The 18166-nt window shown below is 46.1% G+C and overlaps 1 protein-coding gene and 1 pseudogene across 1 annotated transcript; one reads left to right on the top strand and one right to left on the bottom strand.

Annotated features, from left to right (window-relative positions):
• Positions 1 to 4114: 4114 nt before the first annotated feature.
• On the bottom strand, positions 4115 to 12984 carry HPX (hemopexin). Its single transcript, XM_075547729.1, has 10 exons — positions 12902 to 12984; positions 12491 to 12555; positions 12312 to 12383; positions 11812 to 11933; positions 9957 to 10107; positions 8929 to 9141; positions 8540 to 8659; positions 4757 to 4887; positions 4502 to 4664; positions 4115 to 4383 (listed from the first exon to the last, which is right to left on the bottom strand). The coding sequence occupies exons 1-10, from the start codon at positions 12982 to 12984 to the stop codon at positions 4115 to 4117; spliced, it is 1389 nt and encodes a 462-aa protein (XP_075403844.1).
• Positions 12985 to 15951: 2967 nt separating this feature from the next.
• LOC142446740 (succinate dehydrogenase cytochrome b560 subunit, mitochondrial pseudogene) lies at positions 15952 to 16503 on the top strand (annotated as a pseudogene).
• The last annotated feature ends 1663 nt before the right edge of the window (positions 16504 to 18166 follow it).

The raw sequence follows: 18166 nt of genomic DNA, 5'->3' as shown, positions 1-18166 counted from the left end.
ACATTTCAGGACAAACACCCTGACCCCTGCCACCCTCCGAGCTGGCATGAATTGCTTCTGGATGAGATGCTCTGACTAAGACAACATCTGTGCTGACAGGACCAGGCTTTCCACAATCCCCTTTGTCCCCCCCCCCCCCACTGACACTTTCTCACTGCCCTTGAACTTATTGGCTGGCACAGGGTGCTGAACCATACCAAGTTGCCTGCTCCAAACAGTTTTCTCTTCTCCGTGTTGGTTTATTTGCCCTTGATTTTTATAATTTCTCTCCCTGCTTTCCTTTTCTCTTTCTTTTCTTTTGTTTCTTTTTTTCTCTTCCTTCCCTTTCTCTTTGTTTTCTCATTTTCATTACTATTCTCCCCCTGCCCATAGTTAGATTTTTGTCTTTTAATTTTGTTCCCTCTTTTCTTTTTCCTGTCCTTGTTTTTATTTTCCTTTCTAATTATCATTTTTTTTCCTTACTGTTGGTTGCCGGCTTTCCCTCGCTATTTTTTCTTTATTATTTTCTTTTTCCTGCTGTTAGTTTTTCTCTCTCTCTCTCTCTGTTCTTATCCCATCCAACATAAGAGAAACTAGGCTTACACAGTCCTACCATACTCATACGTTCCACAACCCAACTCTTAAATGAGGGTCACTACCTGCCCCTGCAGGTGATCATTCGTAGACAACAGCTAGCAGCAATCAAACCCACCCTCAACTGTGCTTCATGAACAGTTAAAAATAAAAATTAAAAAAAAGAACTGTGCACATACTCATGTTCTTTATCACACCCATCAGGAGACTGATGATAAATGTCTAAGAGCACAACAACATACAATCAATTAAATACAACACCAATGTCTTGGAAAAAAACAAAACAAACAATTTCCATTCACATGAAGAAATGAGATAGAGTAGTGATGAAATACAATGCCAAGAGACCTTTTTTACCACAAGATGATGTCAAGGAGGCCAGGAAGTGAGAGGATGCTGGGAAATGGATTGTGGTAGCAACTGTACAATTCTGCTTGACGTGATTGACCTATGGAATAATATTATATATATATAAATATTAATTCCCGGTTAATAAAACTAAGAAAATGAAGATAAAACAACAATAAAAATTCCTATCTGAGGAAGACACAACATTGAAATGAACTTCTAAGGTATTTCTTAAAATAATATCTTCCTGGGGAGGAGACGAGCCAGTCAGAGTGCAGTAATAGCACCAATGAAACATACAACTTTTCCCTAGTTCTTTAATGCTTCCTCCTAACCCGCTATCATGATCCCAATTTTACCTTACAAATCCAGCTAGAGCAGAGGATGTGCACTGGTACCGATAAGAGCTGGAAGCACAGGGAATACAGAACAGATAAACCCTTCAGGACCAGTAATGAGAGTAGTGATATCAGGAGTGGAAGGAAGGGGATGGTGGGGGAGAAAGGGGAAAAACAATCACAATGATCTACATATAATCTATCCCTGGGAGACAGATAACAGAAAGTGGGTAAAAGGAGATATCAGACAATGTAAGATATGACAAAATAATAATAATTTATAAATTCTCAAGAGCTTGTGAGGGAGGAGGGAGGGGGTAATGAGGAGCTGATATCAAGGGCTCAAGTAGAAAGCAAATGTTTTGAGAATGATGATGGCAACAAATGTACAAATGTGCTTGACACAATGGATGGATGGATGGATGGATGGATGGATGGATGGATGGATGGATGGATGTGATAAGATTGTGATAAGAGTTGATATGTTCCCAATCATATGCTCCTACATATAAAATATCAAAGGTTCAGTAAGAAAATTGTTGGAACTAATTGAAAGATTCAGCAAAGATCAACATACAAAAATACCTTGGCTTCCTTTACACTAATTAAAGTAACTCTAAAAAGGAAAATAATACATTTTACAATGTCACTCCAAAGATAAAATGCTTAGGAATAAATCGAACCAGAAAAACAAAAGATGTATACAAAGAAAACTATAATACACTACTACACGCAACCAAGACAGACCAAGGTAAATTGAAGAATGTGCTCATGGATAGGAAGATTCCCCATTATAAAAGTGTGAATACCACCCAAAATAATTGCAGACATAATGTAATCTCAATCCAGATTCTAACATTATCTTTTAAAGAGATGGAAAAACTAATCACCAACTTTATCTGGAAAAGAAAGAGATCTTAGGAAAACAAAACACTATTAAAGAAGAGCCAAATGACCAAGACATTGGTACAAAGCTCAGTGAAACAGAGACAAGAACCAGAAGTAAATTCATTCTACTGTGGACACTTGCTCTTTAACACAGAGCTGAAATTCATTACATGGGGAAGAGATGATGCCTTTAATAAATCGTGCTGGCAAAACTGAATATTCACTTACAGGAAAATAAAACAGCCCATATCTCAAACCACATATACAGAAAGAACTCAAGACTTACATATAAAACCTAGACATATAAAGATCAGCAATGAAAAAACAAGGAAAAACTTCAACTCAACTTAGTGTCACTGAGTTGATGCCTACTCATGGCGACTCCCACGGTAGGTTGCCAAGACGGTAATTGTGCATGGGAATAGAAAATTCCATCTTTCTCCCTTGGAGTGGCCCAATGTGTAACTTCTACACCGCTAAGGCTCTCTGGGACAAACTTAGGGGCCTAATATATGGCACAAATACATTATCAAGCATAACTGACAACACATACAGCAGACGGGCCTATACTGAATGTGTTGTGGGTAGAAATAAATAAAGTAAACTAAAATAATTTTTTAAAAAAAGAAAGAAAGAAAAGACCAGGTTTAGTGGTTGGACAGAGATTGATGGAACCCCTGAGAGTATGGCCCTTAGTTACCCTTCAGGCCTAGAAACAAACTCACCACTGAGACTCAGATTTTCAACCAAAGACGGGTGTGTCTATTGTGCGCAATCACATTGGTAAGGTATGCAGAACTTAGGATAATCAACCAGTTGAAGTTAAAAGGGCAGCAAATCCCAAAGGCAAAGTTCCGAAAGGCTAGGGAAGACAGGACCAACTCCTGTTTCCGTCATCTATTCACTCTGCACCTCCCATGTGCAGAACAGTGTGCCAGGCGATGGAATTATGTGCCAGACAGTCCTTCCTTCAAGGATGTATCACTCTTTCACAATCAGAAAGGGAATATAGACAAAGCACCAGATAAGCCCATCAAAGCCTGTGGAATCAGCACTGCCTGGAGTGGACAGGGGACCATTTACACACCTCTGGGCTCCTGGGTATGATATTTAGTGGTGGCCCCAGATGAAGTGCAAACAAATGGTTTTCAGCTAGTTTGGAGCCGAAAGACTGTTGGTTTGTGACCAGGAAAACCCTATGCACTGTAGCCTGGACCAAGGTGGCACCTGTTGGCCTAGATGGTATTGAGATGAGCAAGCGCTCAGATCCCCTCTGCCAGCAGGGCTCCTAAGGTGCCAGCTGCAGTCCCTAAGGGCTTATTCTGCAAATATGTACCACGGTCTCAGATACTCGTGTCCTTTGTCTTCTCCCCAACTTTTCTCTGATACTCAGCTGGCGTCTTTCAGGGTTTCCATCCGGAATCCCATTCCATTTGTAATGCCTCGTTCATGGAAACCAGTCTTGTCTTCTGGCATGCTACTACCTGAGCCACCTGAAGCTCTGATGTGATCGTTCCTAACGAGAAGCCCCTCAGATGGCAACCGGGACCCAGCCCACTTTGCATAGACGCCGATGCTCTAGGCCAGATTGTTTGCTACACTTTGGGATTAAGCTGTGCTCAGTTAGTAATGTAATGGGCGAGTCATTTCCCTAACTTTGCCTCTTACTAGCTCTATAAATTTAGTATTCCTTTTCCCTCTGTGCTCCCATTTTCTGCACTGTACAGAATCTAGGAGAATCCAGTTTATGATCGGGATTTAGGAATCACCTGTGCAGAAATGAGGTTTGTCCTAAGCCTTCCCTTCCCTTGCTTCCCACAGACTTCTTTGTGCTTTAGAACCTGAAAGAGAAATCCTAACATCTCAATTCAAAGAAAGAAAATTGGTCCGCAAGGACAGACTCGAGTGTATCAGCACTTTGACTTTATTGTGCAGAAACTGGAGGTGTACGCGGAGCCAGATTCGCTTCAGGACACTAAGTGATGGCAGCTAAAGAGGTGGATCGCTTTTTGGGGCTGGGGCAGGGTCTTGGCTGCACTCAGTTTGTCCATGTCACTGTAGCAGTAAATATTGGGACCATGAACGAGGTACAAGCTGGGACCGTCGGCAGAACATGAGTTGATGCCAAGGGAGTGTTCCACACATAGAGCCCCATCAATCTTCTCATGAGGCCAAAGGAGCTCTGTCCACGTGGCTTGAGATCCTAACGTCAGGTCCAACCACCACAGCCGCCGTTCTGGGGAAAAAAGCACCAAACATGACATGGCTTCCAAGTTGGAGGGTTTTGACACGGTGCTGTGTGTGTCCTCATGGGAATCCGTGCCGTGTCAGCAGACCACCCCGAAGTCCCTTACCTGCTGTGACGTAGAGCCGAGAAGATCCAGGGCAGGTAAAGGCTGCATCGATGGCATCCAAGCTCATCCCATCAGGGTTCCCAAGTTCCTTCTCCAGCCTCTTTGGATAGCCACTGACTAAGGTATAGCCTCCCTTCGTCAGGAAGACATACACTTGGGTGCCCTAGAGGACACAGGGCATTCATTCATCAACATCGAGCTGGGCATCCCTGCCCTGGGTCTCCCCTTCAGGCTTCTCCCTGGGCCAGCACCCACCTGAATCAGATACAGTTTGTCCTCCCAGGAGAAGGCAGCATCCACTGTGGAAGGGCCTTGGGGCCACTGGTGAGCAATAGGCCAGGTATGCCATCCATCTTTTCTGGAGTCCAGGCGCCAATAGTAGGATCCTGTGGGGCAATAGCGGTGGTTCTAATGCTGGTGATAAATGGCCATGCAACGAAGAGGCTAGTAATAGGTACCGGGGAGTTGGTCAGGGCAGAGAGGTGGCATGCAGAGGCTAAGAAGAAGGAAACCAGAGACGAGAGAGAAGCAGAGCAGAACTGGGACAGCAATGTTAGGCAATGCAACTTAATTGGAATTGGAGTTAAGAGGGGCTGCCAGAGAGAAAGGGATGAGGAACAGTGGTCAAGTTCCCAGGTAAGGCCAACGCCACAGGGTCTGGTAAGGGACTCCATACGCCTTTCAGGTGTCTATGGGTAGCGATGTGGTCATAGGCAGTGAGATGGCAGCCAGAAGTTAAATGGAAGCTTCTACTTAGTCTTCTCACTCTGGGCAGGTTAAGTGAGGAAGTAGCCTTCTCTCCACAAAATGTAGCACCTTTTTAAAGGAATTGACTAGGTCCTTACCCTGTCTGGCTCAATCCACTCCAATTATACTGTTGTCCCCCTTCTCCATGGAAATTGCTATCAAGCCACCAGTATTTTCTATTTTGCCAAATCCAAGGGTCAGTTCTTCATTTGCATCTTACTCTAACAAATCCTCTGTCATAGCTAACCACCTACCACTTCTTTCTTCTTTAAGTATCTTTTTTGAAAAATGAAAAGCCCTGGATTCTGTCATACCAGCCTGATATCTAAATATTACAATCTAGGGCTTTAGTTTGTGCCTCTTTTCTTCTCTGCCTACACTTACTCCCTTTATGATCTCACCTAGTCCCAAGGCTTTGAAGACCAGCCATCTGCTGACATCTGTCAGTCTGCTCTCTTCAGCTCTGACCTCTTCTTTGAGCTTCAGACTCAAATTCTGTTGCCTACCTGACATGGCCCTGTGGTTGCCTCATTAAGCACCTTAAACTTAACGTGTCCAGACTGATTAGTGCCTCTACCAGATACACAAACAAACAAGCACGTGCAGGCATGTGGTGCGCGCGTGCACAGACACACACACATACACACATACACACACTCCACTAGTCCTCCCACAGTTTCCCAGTTTTAGAAAATAAAACCACCATCTACTCAGTTACCCAGCCCCAAACGGTGAATCACTCTTGAAGCCTATTTTCCCTTCGTCCCTGCCACCAACATCCAATCTATCATTGCTCTATCAGCTTCACCTCGACAATATTTCAGGAAGACAGACACACTGCCACCTTTGACTGTTGTCACCCGAGCCACACCATCATCACCTCTTACCTATGCTGATGTTGCTGGGCTGCCTGCTCACACAACTGTGCCTCTATGCTTCATTTTCTGCAAGAAGCCAGCGTGATCTTTTTAAAAACAAACCAGAGCATCACATGGCTTCCACAGGCTCTGTCTCATGGACTCTGCTGCCCTCTCTGGCCCCATTCAAGTGGCTCGGTTTTCTTTCCTGGTTCCTCAAAGTATTCACTGCTCACCCCCGGAAAAGAAATGCTCTCCTGTGCTTTGTTTATGGAGGGACTGTTGTCGGTTGCCTTCAAGTCCACTGTGACTCATGGAAATCCCAGATGCTTCAGACCAGATCTGAGCCCCCTCGGGCTTTCTTGGCGGTCATCGTAATGGATGCAGATCACCAGCGCTTTTAGTCCACATTATTGTTGGGTGGGTTTGAACCACCAACCTTTAGGCGATCAGTTCATCACTGAAATCTTGGCTCAAATATCATCTCCTCAGAAAAGGAACCCTCTCCTTGTGCTCGCCTCTGTCCCATCATCGTGCCTTATTTCTGTCACAACTCTTAACACTCACTGGAAGGAAACGCTTTCCTTCTTTCTCTTCATTCAGGAGTGGTCTCTCTCGCAGGCTCTGAGGCCAGGTGTCCTGTCGGTCACAGTGACAACCATCACCAAATACCTGCAACAGTGTCCAGTGCTGATTCCAAAACCAAGCTCACTGCCATCGAGTCCATGCCAACCCCATACGGCAGAGTAGAGCTGTCACTGAGAGGTTCTGAGACTGTAAGTGTTTACAGAAGTAGAAAGCCCTGTATTTCTCCCACCAGTGAGGCTGATGCTTTCTACCTGCTGACCTTGTGGATCACAGCCCAACCAGTAACCCTAACATCACCAGGGCTCCCCAGGGCTGATTAGATGCTCAATAAATATCTGCTTTGGAGGCACGGGTAATCCAGGGTAGATGATACCTTCAGGACCAGGGGTTTGAGGGGCGATACTGGGAGGGGAGAGGGTGAGTTGATTGGAAAGGGGGAACCGATTACAAGGATCTATATGTGACCTCCTGCCTGGGGGCTGGACAAGAGAAAAGGGGGTGAAGGGAGACGCCGGATAGGGCAAGATATGACAAAATAACAATTTATAAATTATCAAGGGCTCATGAGGGAGGGGGGAGTGGGGAGGGAGGGGAAAACAGAGGACTTAATGCAAAGGGCTTAAGTGGAGAACAAATGCTTTGAAAATGATGAGGGCAAAGAATGTATAGATGTGCTTTATACAATTGACGTATGTACATGTATGGATTGTGATAAGAGTGGTATGAGTCCCTAATAAAAGGTTTAAAAAATCAATATTTGCTTAATTAAATGGGTGGTGTTTTCACCGCAACCACAAATTATCTTTATAGCTGTGACCACGACAGGTCATGCTGGCTAGCATACTCAACTTCCCTCCGGCAGAAACTACCTGGTGTGTCTCCTCCTTCTTTGGGAATCGGAGTTATGTTATTGTGTGCTGTGCAGAAGGACCCGCTAAGGTGCTCCTGACCGCTCAGTATTCAAGACACAGGCTGACCAGAAGTCACTTTCATGTCTGGTATGAAAGTATGGCCTGGAAGAGTTAGATTTCCTCTTGGGAATTCAGACTAGAAAAGGCAGTGCAACTGAACGATCATGAAAAACAGAGAAGGTGGAGAGGACAGGATGGCCCGTGCGCAAGTGGCCACGAGGTAGAGGAAAGAGAAATATTAAAGAAAAGAGAGGGCCCTTGCGTGCGGGGCAGCTGGATCGTGCCTGTCACAATTGTTCACTCCTTCTCTTGAAGCTGTTCTTGAGGGCGGAGCAAGACTCACTGTGACTTGCCCATTCAACCCAACATATCTCTAGGTATTATTAGATGGCATTAACCATTAGATTCCCCGTGTCTTCATTAGCCACTCAGAGGGGAAGCCTCGAGCTAGAAAGCCACTTCCTAAAGGGCCTGGGGTACCCAAGACTTCTTGGTAGGGTCTAGTTCGAAACTACTCCATGGGAGTCAGAAGAACCTTCTAGTCCTATAAAGAAGTACAGTCCTAGCAACCCACAGGGGCCATTCTACCCTGTCCTTCAGGGTCAAGATGAATTGTAACGGACTCGGTGGCAGTGAGGTTGAGTTTGAGGCACCTGAGAAAATATAAAGCCTCTGAGAACCACTTCAAGGGGAGTCAGAACACCCCAGAAGACATGAGCAAGGGAGATATCAAGCTAAAGAGTTGGACCATGAAAAACCAGGCTGAGAAATACATGCAGCAGAGCAGAGGCGGCACATGAAAGAGCACATTCAGGGTGGGAACAGCTGGGGCAAGTTGGGGACACAGGGATAGAGATGATAGAAACAGGGCAGGGATGAAAGACCCAGTGGAAGGCATGGGGGGCAGAGCAGGGAGGACTGGGGCCATCTCTTACCGCTGAAGGCATACGTGGCCCCATGGATGTCAGACACCAATGCAGATATGACAATATCTGGGTTACAGGGTCGAGGCATTTGTGCATGGCTGGTCCCATTCCTGTGTCCAGAGCCATGGCCTGGGGAGGGGTGGGGTAGAGAAACGGGTGAGGGGAGCACAGACTGAGGCCAGACTTCAGAGCAGGGTCTGAGGTAGAAGAGAAGGCTGGGATGAGTGAAAGGATGGGCTTCATATGACGACATGAAGGACAAGTCAGGTGGAAATGGGCTGGGAAAGGCTAAGATATTGGAACACAGCGAAAATAGGGCTCTGGCACATGTGTCCAGAAAGTTGGGTGAGGAGCCAGACAAATTGGAATGGGCTCCGAAGGGGCTAGGGCTCGCTCACCTCTCCCAGGGCAGGACATGAAGTAGTTTCGGGCATCCCGAGGATATCCAGGAGGCACCTCTCCGGTGACAGGGTTGAAACGGAAGAATTGGTTACCCTGGAAACAGTAGTAGCGGCCAACCCATCGCAGGGCAGAGGTGCAGTTCCCCACAGCAGGCCAGAGACGCTCCTTTTTGGTTCCTGTCGTAAAGTCCCAGAACCACTTGCGGTCACCTTGAAAACAAACCATCAGTGAGCCTTCACGGAGGTCAGGTTATACCCACCTCTTCTTGCCCTGGGTGTCTCAAGAGAGGCCAAATACGGTCCAGACCACATGGAGTTCACCATTCAGCAGGACAGGTGTGAGGAGTGAATGAACAATGAAGCGCAGCACCAACGTGCACGTGACCAACTCAGCAGAGAGAGTAAGGCTGATGGAAAGTCGAAGAAGAGGGGGGATCTAGAAAGAGGAACACCCCTAAAGATCGATCAAAGTGAGTACACAAAGGACAGTAGAGCCTCTCTAGAGCCTAGGGCCCAAAGAGCGAAGGCCAGAGCACCAATAGGGATTTCATCATGGAGAAATTTATATCCCAGGCTGAGGAGCATATATGTGTCCTAAGTATCACAGGGAACAATGGGGGACTTTCAGCAAAATTTCACCCGATTTCATGAAAGCTACCATGGAGCTGGTTCCAACTGGGCCCCACAGGGCTATTTACATGGCAGCCTCCGGAGCAGACTGCCAGCCCTTACTTCTGACATCCCACCAGGTGGGTTCTAACCATCAACCTCTCCGTCAGGAGTCAGGTACTTAACCATTCTGTGCCACTCGGTGACTCTTCGCACCCAGTGGCCTTCCCCACCAGGATCTTTATGCACCCTCCCCCACGTGACCCCTAGACCACACGTGGCTGCTCTATTGCTTCTTCTTCTGAAACCTGACAGTGGTCCCATTAGCACCCCCATCACCACCACTACCACCATCACTATTGACACCACCACCAATCTACCACCAGCCCAGTGTCTCAGACCCCCGTCGGACTGACCTTGAAAGAAGAGAACACCCTCCTCTGGGCATTCCCCACGGTGGCATTCCACAGCTGCGTCCGGTGAGGTTGGGATTCCAGGAAACTCCTCTTGGAGCAGCTTTGGATACACTTTCTCCTTCTCAGGAGGGAACACCCAGAATTTGTCTCCCTGCACAGAAAAGCACTCTGTTTACTTCTCCCCTCCCCGAGGCTGCCACCGTCTTCCTGCCCAGCGTGAGAATACGAGAAGCTCTGGCATCCCCCACACTCTCAGTCCATCTGTGGGTAACAGTATGCTGCCCCCTTGCACAAGCACACATGCTCGGGCTGTGAAAATCCAGGCACTGTTACCCGAACACGCGAATCCACCAGACACAGACACCACGCACTTCCGCAGCCCCGGTCTTGGAAACCCATCCGTAAACAGTCATCCTGACACCGTGCATCCATTGTTCCATTCCTTTGTTTTGCCATTCATTGAAGAGACAGATGCCTAATGTCAAGTGCTGGGGCCGGCGTAGGTTAAAACGAGGAGCGGCCCGACGCTGCCTTCAAAGAGGTCGCCATAAAAAAACAAGAAGAATCCATACACCCTGAGCCACGAAGCCATTGCCGTGAGGCGTGATCAAAGTGGTTTAGGGGCCTGGAGGGCATACATAAGTCAGCCCAGAGCAGTACCAGAAGGTTGGAAAATGAGCAGCAGTTTTCCAGGTAGACAAGTGAGGACACGGTGGTAGCAGCAGAGGGCGCAGCATAATGGGGCGCATGGACAGAAGGAAGCACGGTGTGCTGGAGAGCAATGCAGTCTTGCGTGGTAGGCCCACAGGGAATCTGGCAGGGGATGAGATATGCCTGGGAAGGTGACCAAGATCCAGGTCGTGAGAGTGCGTGCGTGCCTGGCTTGGCATGACCAGGCTTGCGCCAGTGCTGTCTCCTGAACTGCAAACCACTGGAGGAAAAGGGTTAGTGGGTGAGGCTACACTCAGCCTGGGGGTGCTGAATCTGCAGTTCTGTGAAACATCTGGGTGGCACACGTGCTTTGTGCTTACCAACCTATCGTAAAGCTTTCACCCACCCAATGGCACAGCAAAAGTAAGGTCTAGTGATCTCTGCTTTGCTCACGATTACGGTCAAGAAAATCCAGGGGAGCAGTTCTATTCTGCAGCATGTGGGGTTGCCGAGGGTCAGGACTGACAGAGATGTCTTCTAGGTAATTGGACAGAGATGCCTGGAGCTCAGGAGAGAGAGCCAGCTCTTGGGTCAACAGCATAGAGTCCTCAGGGCCATGACAATGGTTGTGATCACCCAATGGGGCTGTTGAGGGGCTAGGTGAGGAAGATTCATGGAACTGATGGAGGATCAGAAACCAGAGAAGAACAAGAAAAGAGGCAGGAGGGAAAACAAAAGTTGTCATCAGGGCCCCTCAGCAGTCCAGCACTCGTACAAGTGAGGAGAAGGGGCCTTCCCTCTGTGGGCTTGGCCAGAGCTCATGGGTTGGTGAGCAGAGTGGTCTGCACATCGTCCCCCACTTGTCCTTTCATCGGGTGTCACTGTGCCCTAAGCAATCTGAGCAGGACCTGCATACCACAGCCCAACACCAAGTATCGGAGAGAATGGCCAACAGTGTGATGTGCAGGAGGGAAGTCAAGAACCGAGATCAGGAATGAAGAACAGCCACTGGGTGTGTGCTACCTGCCCTACCCAGGTGCACACCCGCTCCCTGTACTTGGTCCTCTGCAGAAAAGGGAGGCACAGATGGAGGAAACCTGTTCTCTATTGGTTTGGGCTTCATGCCAGGCCCGCTTGGGAGATGGCCTCTAGTGTGGATCCCAGCTGTTTCTGGCTCGGCCCTGACGTTGGCTCCCAGCAGTACCTTAATCAGGAAGACCCTGTCACGGTCGCGTCGGAATGCAGCATCCACAGGGCCGGTGACATTCTTCCACTGCTCTGAGATCGACGCTCGGACCCATTTGTGACCCTTCCACACGAACTCCCCTGAAAAATCCACATTCACTCAGGGACCCAGAAAAAACACTTGGCTTACAGAGCAGATGCAGAGACTGTGAGTGATTACTCACTGTCCCGGAGTCAATGGGGACTCATAGCAAGTCTATGGGATGGGATAGAACTGCCCTGGGAGTTTCCAAGACTGTTAGCTGTTCACGGGAGTAGAAAGCTCTGTCTTTCTCCCTTGGAACAGCTGGTGGTCTCAAACTGCTGGCTTATCAGATAAGCACCCCAACATGTGACCATTCTAGTACCAGGGCTCCTTGATGGCCTCAGACAATTCCCAAGACCCGATAGAGATGAAGAGCCCCTCTGAGAAAGGGGCTGCACGTGAGGTCTCCAATGCCCCAACCCGGCCTCTCGTACCTTTAAAATACAGTATGGTTCCACTGTCATCCAGGGTGGCAGCGTCAAAGCCCCAGCCATCGGAACATCGTTCTGCGGGTGGGTGCGAGGGTTGGGTATAAAAAAGGAAAAGAGTGGTCAGATGATACAGAGGCAGAGACATAGCCAGTCAGCCAGGCTCAAGAAGTTGGAAATCTCACCAAGGACGTCTGGGTCTGGTTTGGTCCCATTCCCACCTTCAGCTTCGCTCCCAGGGGCACTAGTCCTGGAGGGAAAGCATACCGATATCTGAGTGCCCTGGAACCGAACTCTCGCCCTTAGCACTTGCCTCCCCACTGGAATCTGAGCAGTTGCCACCTAGCAGATTCCCGCTCAAGGCAACTCCATGGGCGTAAGAATGGAAGAGCACTTCCCGGGACTTTCAGGGCTGATCCCCCAGAAGAAGAGCTCCAGGTCTATTCTTCCCAGGGGTCTCTAGGTGGATTTAAATCTCCAGCTTGCCAGCCAGCAATCACGTGTGTACATCAAATTTACCCCAGGCCATAAAAAACAAACCCTACACCACCTTAGCACAGACCCTAGGCCTCCAGTCCTGGCCCTGCTGTACTTACGAAGTAACAGGGTGGGCAATGGCCAGTGACCAGCACAGGCCCAACAGCCCCAGTACCGCGGGTACTCCCAGTGCCCGAGCCATGCTGAGCTGGAGAGGTCACAGGACAGCTCTGGGCTCCCGACGGAACTCCTATATATAGTGATGGAAGCAGCGCCACCCCCACCCTCTCACCCTAGTGGGAGTGAGCTGCCTCCCAGGACTATGCCAATATTGGCTGATTTCATCACCGCAAACAAGGTCAGAGTCTGGACAGAAGCATGAGTCCTGGACTCCCTCTTCCTGGCATTGCCTCCCCTCCCCCATTCCGTAACTACTGGGCAGGACTTGCCCTTCACACTGAGGCCCACCTGTGACTCTATCATCTTGTGCATGGGTCTGGTTGTCCAAACGGACAGGGAAGGAGGTGGATCGATTTGAGGGTCACATTTCTGTGGTTGATTTGCCTCAACATTGTAGGAAGGGGGGTGAGAAGAGAACTGGCTTTACCAAAAAAAAAAAAAAAAGTTCATGTTTTAATCTTTTTCTTACTGAAGTAAAACTACATATAATAAACTACTTGCCATTTCAACATTTTCCTCTCTCCCATCCAGCCTCTAGTAACCACTAGATAAACTCATTTGCTTAGTATAGGTATTCCACCTAAGTGGGGTCACTCAATATTTGTCCCTTTGGGTCTGACTTGTGTTACTTTCAGGGTCCCACCCTACTGTGAATATGTATCAGAACTTCCTCTCCTTTTATGACTGACTCTGATTTCATTGTATATATTTGCTTATGCATTCATCTGCTGATGGACACTTGGGTTGTTTCCACCTTTTGACCATTGTGAAGAGGGCTGGAATGAACATTATTGAACAAATAAGTGTTTGTGTCCCGGCTTTCAAGTCTTTTGGAGTATATGAGTGGGCACAAAACAAAAGGGAAAAAATTTCACCAAGCAGAGCTTTTGTTGTATGCATTTTCCCCACGAGGTGAGCAGGAGGCAAGTCACTCTGAGTTAGTGCACCCAGTGGTGTCGCTTGGGAAGGCTCTCTTGGTCACAGTGAATTTTTTCGTACAAGTTGTTTTGCTCATTTTTTGTAGTGGCCAATTTAAGAGAACAGCTTGGCTGTGCATTTTTGTTTTCTGCTCAGAACTGGTTTGTTTCCTGATTGCAGAAACTGTGGTGATGTGGAACACAGCTTACAAGGACAGCGCTATGGGAAAAGCTCAAGTGTACGAATGGTTTTTTCCTTTCAAAAAAGGTGAAATGTCAATGACAAACCTCGTTCTGGACATCTATCACCTTCCCAAATGGACAAAAATGTTAAGTTGTAGTTCATTTGGAGTTGGTTCCACCAGGTCAGACTGTTAATCAAGTTTTCTATTAGAGGTTCTGAAAATATTTCATGACAGTGTGCAATTAAAAAAGGCCTGATTTGTGGCAGACGGGGGACTGGTTTTGCCACCAGGACAATGTACCTGCTCACGAAACCATCTCAGTTCCCTCCAGTTTTTGCTAAAAAACAGCATGCCTCTCTTGCCCCATGCACTGGACCCATCTGACCTCGCTCAGTGAGACTTCTTTTTGTTTCTGAGAATTCAAGGACAGCAATTTGATGATGTAGAAGAAGGTGGAGGAAAAAAAACGAAGGAGGTGCTGTCAGCCATCCAAATAGATGAATTTTAAAATGTTTCCATGAATGGAATCACAGATTTGACCAATGTATTAAGTGTTATGGAGAGTACTTTGAAGGTAATAAGGTTGTTTTGTAAAAGTAATTTAAATGCATCATTTTGAGAAAAATTGCAGGGTTTTTTTTTGGGGGGGGGTATACCTAGGAACATAATTGCTGGATCATATGGGTTATTCTGTGTTTAACTGTTCAAGGAACCACCAAATTGTTCTCCATAATGACCACATCATTTTACTATCTCACCAGAATGGATGAGAATTCTAATTTCTCCACCTTTTCACCCACACTTGTTTTCTGATCATAACCATCCTAGTTGGAGGGAAGAAGCAGTAGGCCTCACTGAGGTTTCGATTGACGCTTCCTTAATGAGTCATGGGAGTCCCAGGGGGGTTCAAAGGGGTTAAGCGCTTGTTGCTCATGTGTGTATCTCCTTTGGTGAAGTTTCCATGCAAGTATTTTGCCCTTTTTTTAAAAAAAAAATTTTTTTATTGAGGTATGGAGCTTTTTGTTGGAATTAACATTGCTGTGTAGGAATTTCACCAAAAAGAAAGAAAGAAAGAAACACTAAAATAAAAAAAGAAAGTGCCCTGCCTTGCTGTAAAGGTTATGGCTAGAGGTACTGATGCTTAAATACGCCTAGTAACCATGCATGCATATATACGTATACATACATATACGACTTCGAATACTCCAAGACCAGCTGCTTTTTCAATTTTCATCCAAGGGCTTTCTGGAACATTCCCAAGTTTCTTCAGCTTTGTCCTTGGGCTAGTGATTTTGGGTCAATAATTTCTCACCATTGCCAAATGTCCAAGCTTCACCTCCACCCTCACCCCCACTGGCAAAGCGCTTTGGAAACCCCCTCGGAGGGAAGGTCTGACAGTAAGGGGCCTGGGAGAGGTGTGGTCCTTCCAGGAGGCACCGCTAATCATTGGTCTTTCTTGGGAGTTTACACCTTAGGGGAAAATGCTCGATTTACTCATCACAGAATAAATAGAAATGTTACTGAGCTTTCAAAATATTTTCAGCGAATTCCTGCTAAAATGCTATCTTCTCAACAAAGCCTTTGCTGACTGACTACCTTCCCTAGCTATTTCAGGCTCTTGCTTGCTTCTTTTATGCTACTTATTAAAATTAGAAATGATTTCACCTCTTGGTTTTATTTGTCCTGTTTTGTATTTTCTTTTCTTTTTAACAGTTTTATTGGCACTCCGTCCACATATCACACAATTCAGTAGCTCAACCGTCTCAAGAAGAGTTGTACGATCATCACCACAGTCAATTTTAGAACATTTTCTTCTTTCTTATACTCAGTGTTATTTGTGTAATTTTTTAATTGTGGCAAAAATATGCACAACGACTTCCGTCCCATCCGGAGTCCAAGATGGCCGCGCTCTTGCTGAGACATGCTGGCCGTCATTGTCTCCGTGCCCATCTTAGCCCTCAACTCTGTATCAGAAATGTTGTTCCTATGGGAACCACAGCCAAAGAAGAGATGGAGCGGTTCTGGAATAAGAACACAGCCTCAAATTGTCCATTGTCTCCCCACATCACTATTTACAGTTGGTCTCTTCCCATGATGATGTCCATTTGCCATCGTGGCTCTGGTATTTCCTTGAGTGCAGGAGTCTCTCTCTTTGGCTTATCTGCTCTGTTGATCCCTGGGAACTTTGAGTGTCATTTGGAATTCATGAAGTCCCTGTGTCTGGGCCCAGCACTGATCTACACAGCTAAGTTTGCACTTGCCTCACCTCTCATGTATCACACCTGGAATGGCCTGCGCATTTGATGTGGGACCTGGGGAAAGGCCTGAAGATCCCCCAGCTCTACCAGTCTGGAGTAGTTGTCTTGGTTCTCATGGTGCGATCCTCTCTAGGACTGGCGGCCATGTGAGAAGTTGAGAGTCCCAACAGCTTCCCATAAATCATTATATACATCTGTTAAAAAAAAATATGCACAACAAAATATTCTCCAGTTCAACAACTTCTACATTTATAATTCAGTGACATTCATTATACTCTTTGTGTTATGCAACCATTATTGATATATTTTCCAAATTATTAACATAAACTCAATGCCCCCTGAGCAAAAACTCTACCTCCTTCACCCATGGGACCATTGGTCAAGTTTGATTTCTGTCATTCCTTTAGCTTTTATTTTAATAGTTTTCTTAATATAATATTCACATATCATATACTTCCATAATTAACTCACTTTTTTAAAGAGTGGTGTGTACATAATTACAATCAGTTCTAATGCTTCTTCCTCTCTCCTGAATTCATTTTTTCATTGTTTGCTTCCCAATTCCCCTCATACACACCCCTCCCCATCCCTGATAAAACATTGCACCAGTTATTGTCTCTATGCATCCACTCCTTCTGTGCTTCATAAACTGGGAAACCTGATGGAAGCAATTAAAAACAAAACAGAAAAAGAAAATTATAATAATATAAAGATAAAAACAAAGAGTAGAAAGAAAAGACTACCATCAATATTTAAAAAACCAGAGAAGAAATTTCTGTTGTGGAACAAGTGAGAAATACTTGAGCCTAGAGCAAATTCAGGTTGGGTCAATAGAGAAGTCAACTGACCAAGTATCATATTATCCCATGGTTTGATCCACCGTAATCAAGTTTACAATAATCTCTGTCTGATAGTGCAGCTGTTAGAGTCCCTCGCCTGTAGTTGAGGGGATCTGCCAGAGGCTTAATCTGACTAGCTATTTTGCAGATGGATTTGGGGCTCCCACTGTCCTCGATAGCCTTCTGCAAATTGGGTGTTCACAATTTAGACTCTGACGCTCTTCCCTCCATCGTGTTTGTGTTTGTTATCAGCATCTTTGGCTCACACAGGCTGGTGTGCTTCTTCCATAGGGGGCGTAGTTGATGGCTCACTTAGATGGCTGCTTATTTCAATACAAGCCTTAAAGACCCAGACACTATTCCAATAGCCGGACCTCATCTGCTTTCTTCATTACACTTTGCTGTAGCACCCTTATCTTCAGTGATCTCTTCATGAAGGTGAGTACTGAGTGGGGAAATGTTATAAGAGCTAACTGTTCTTGGATTGGGGCTAGAATTACATGGGAATCCAGAATCCATCTGCTTGTCCACAAGTTGTGAACAACTCTGGTTTACTTTGGTGGTCATTCTATGACAAATACAAAAATAAATACGAACAATGATGACAACAACAACAAACACCCTACCCCACCCAACCCTGCCCAAAAGAAACAAAAAGAAAAATGTCAATCATCCCCCTAGGGTAAAAGGTGATTGTGTTGATACCATCAATAATTTATCCAATGGCACAGAATTTTTTTAAAAATTTTTTTATTTTAACAATTTATTGGGGCTGATACAATTCTTTTCACAGTTCATACATATACATACATCAATTGTATAAAGCACATCTGTACTGTCTTTGCCCTAATCATTTTTTTCTCTTTTCTTCTTTTACATTTTATTAGGGACTCAAACAACTCTTACCACAATCCATACATATACATACATCAATTGTATAAAGCACATCCATACATTCCCTGCCCCAATCATTCTCAAGGCATTTGCTCTCCACTTAAGCCCCTT

This window comes from Tenrec ecaudatus, chromosome 4 (genome assembly GCF_050624435.1).
Source record: "Tenrec ecaudatus isolate mTenEca1 chromosome 4, mTenEca1.hap1, whole genome shotgun sequence".
NCBI lineage: Eukaryota > Metazoa > Chordata > Mammalia > Afrosoricida > Tenrecidae > Tenrec > Tenrec ecaudatus.
The sequence above is the reverse complement of the archived record's forward strand: the minus strand, read 5'-3'. Positions and strand labels throughout refer to the sequence as shown.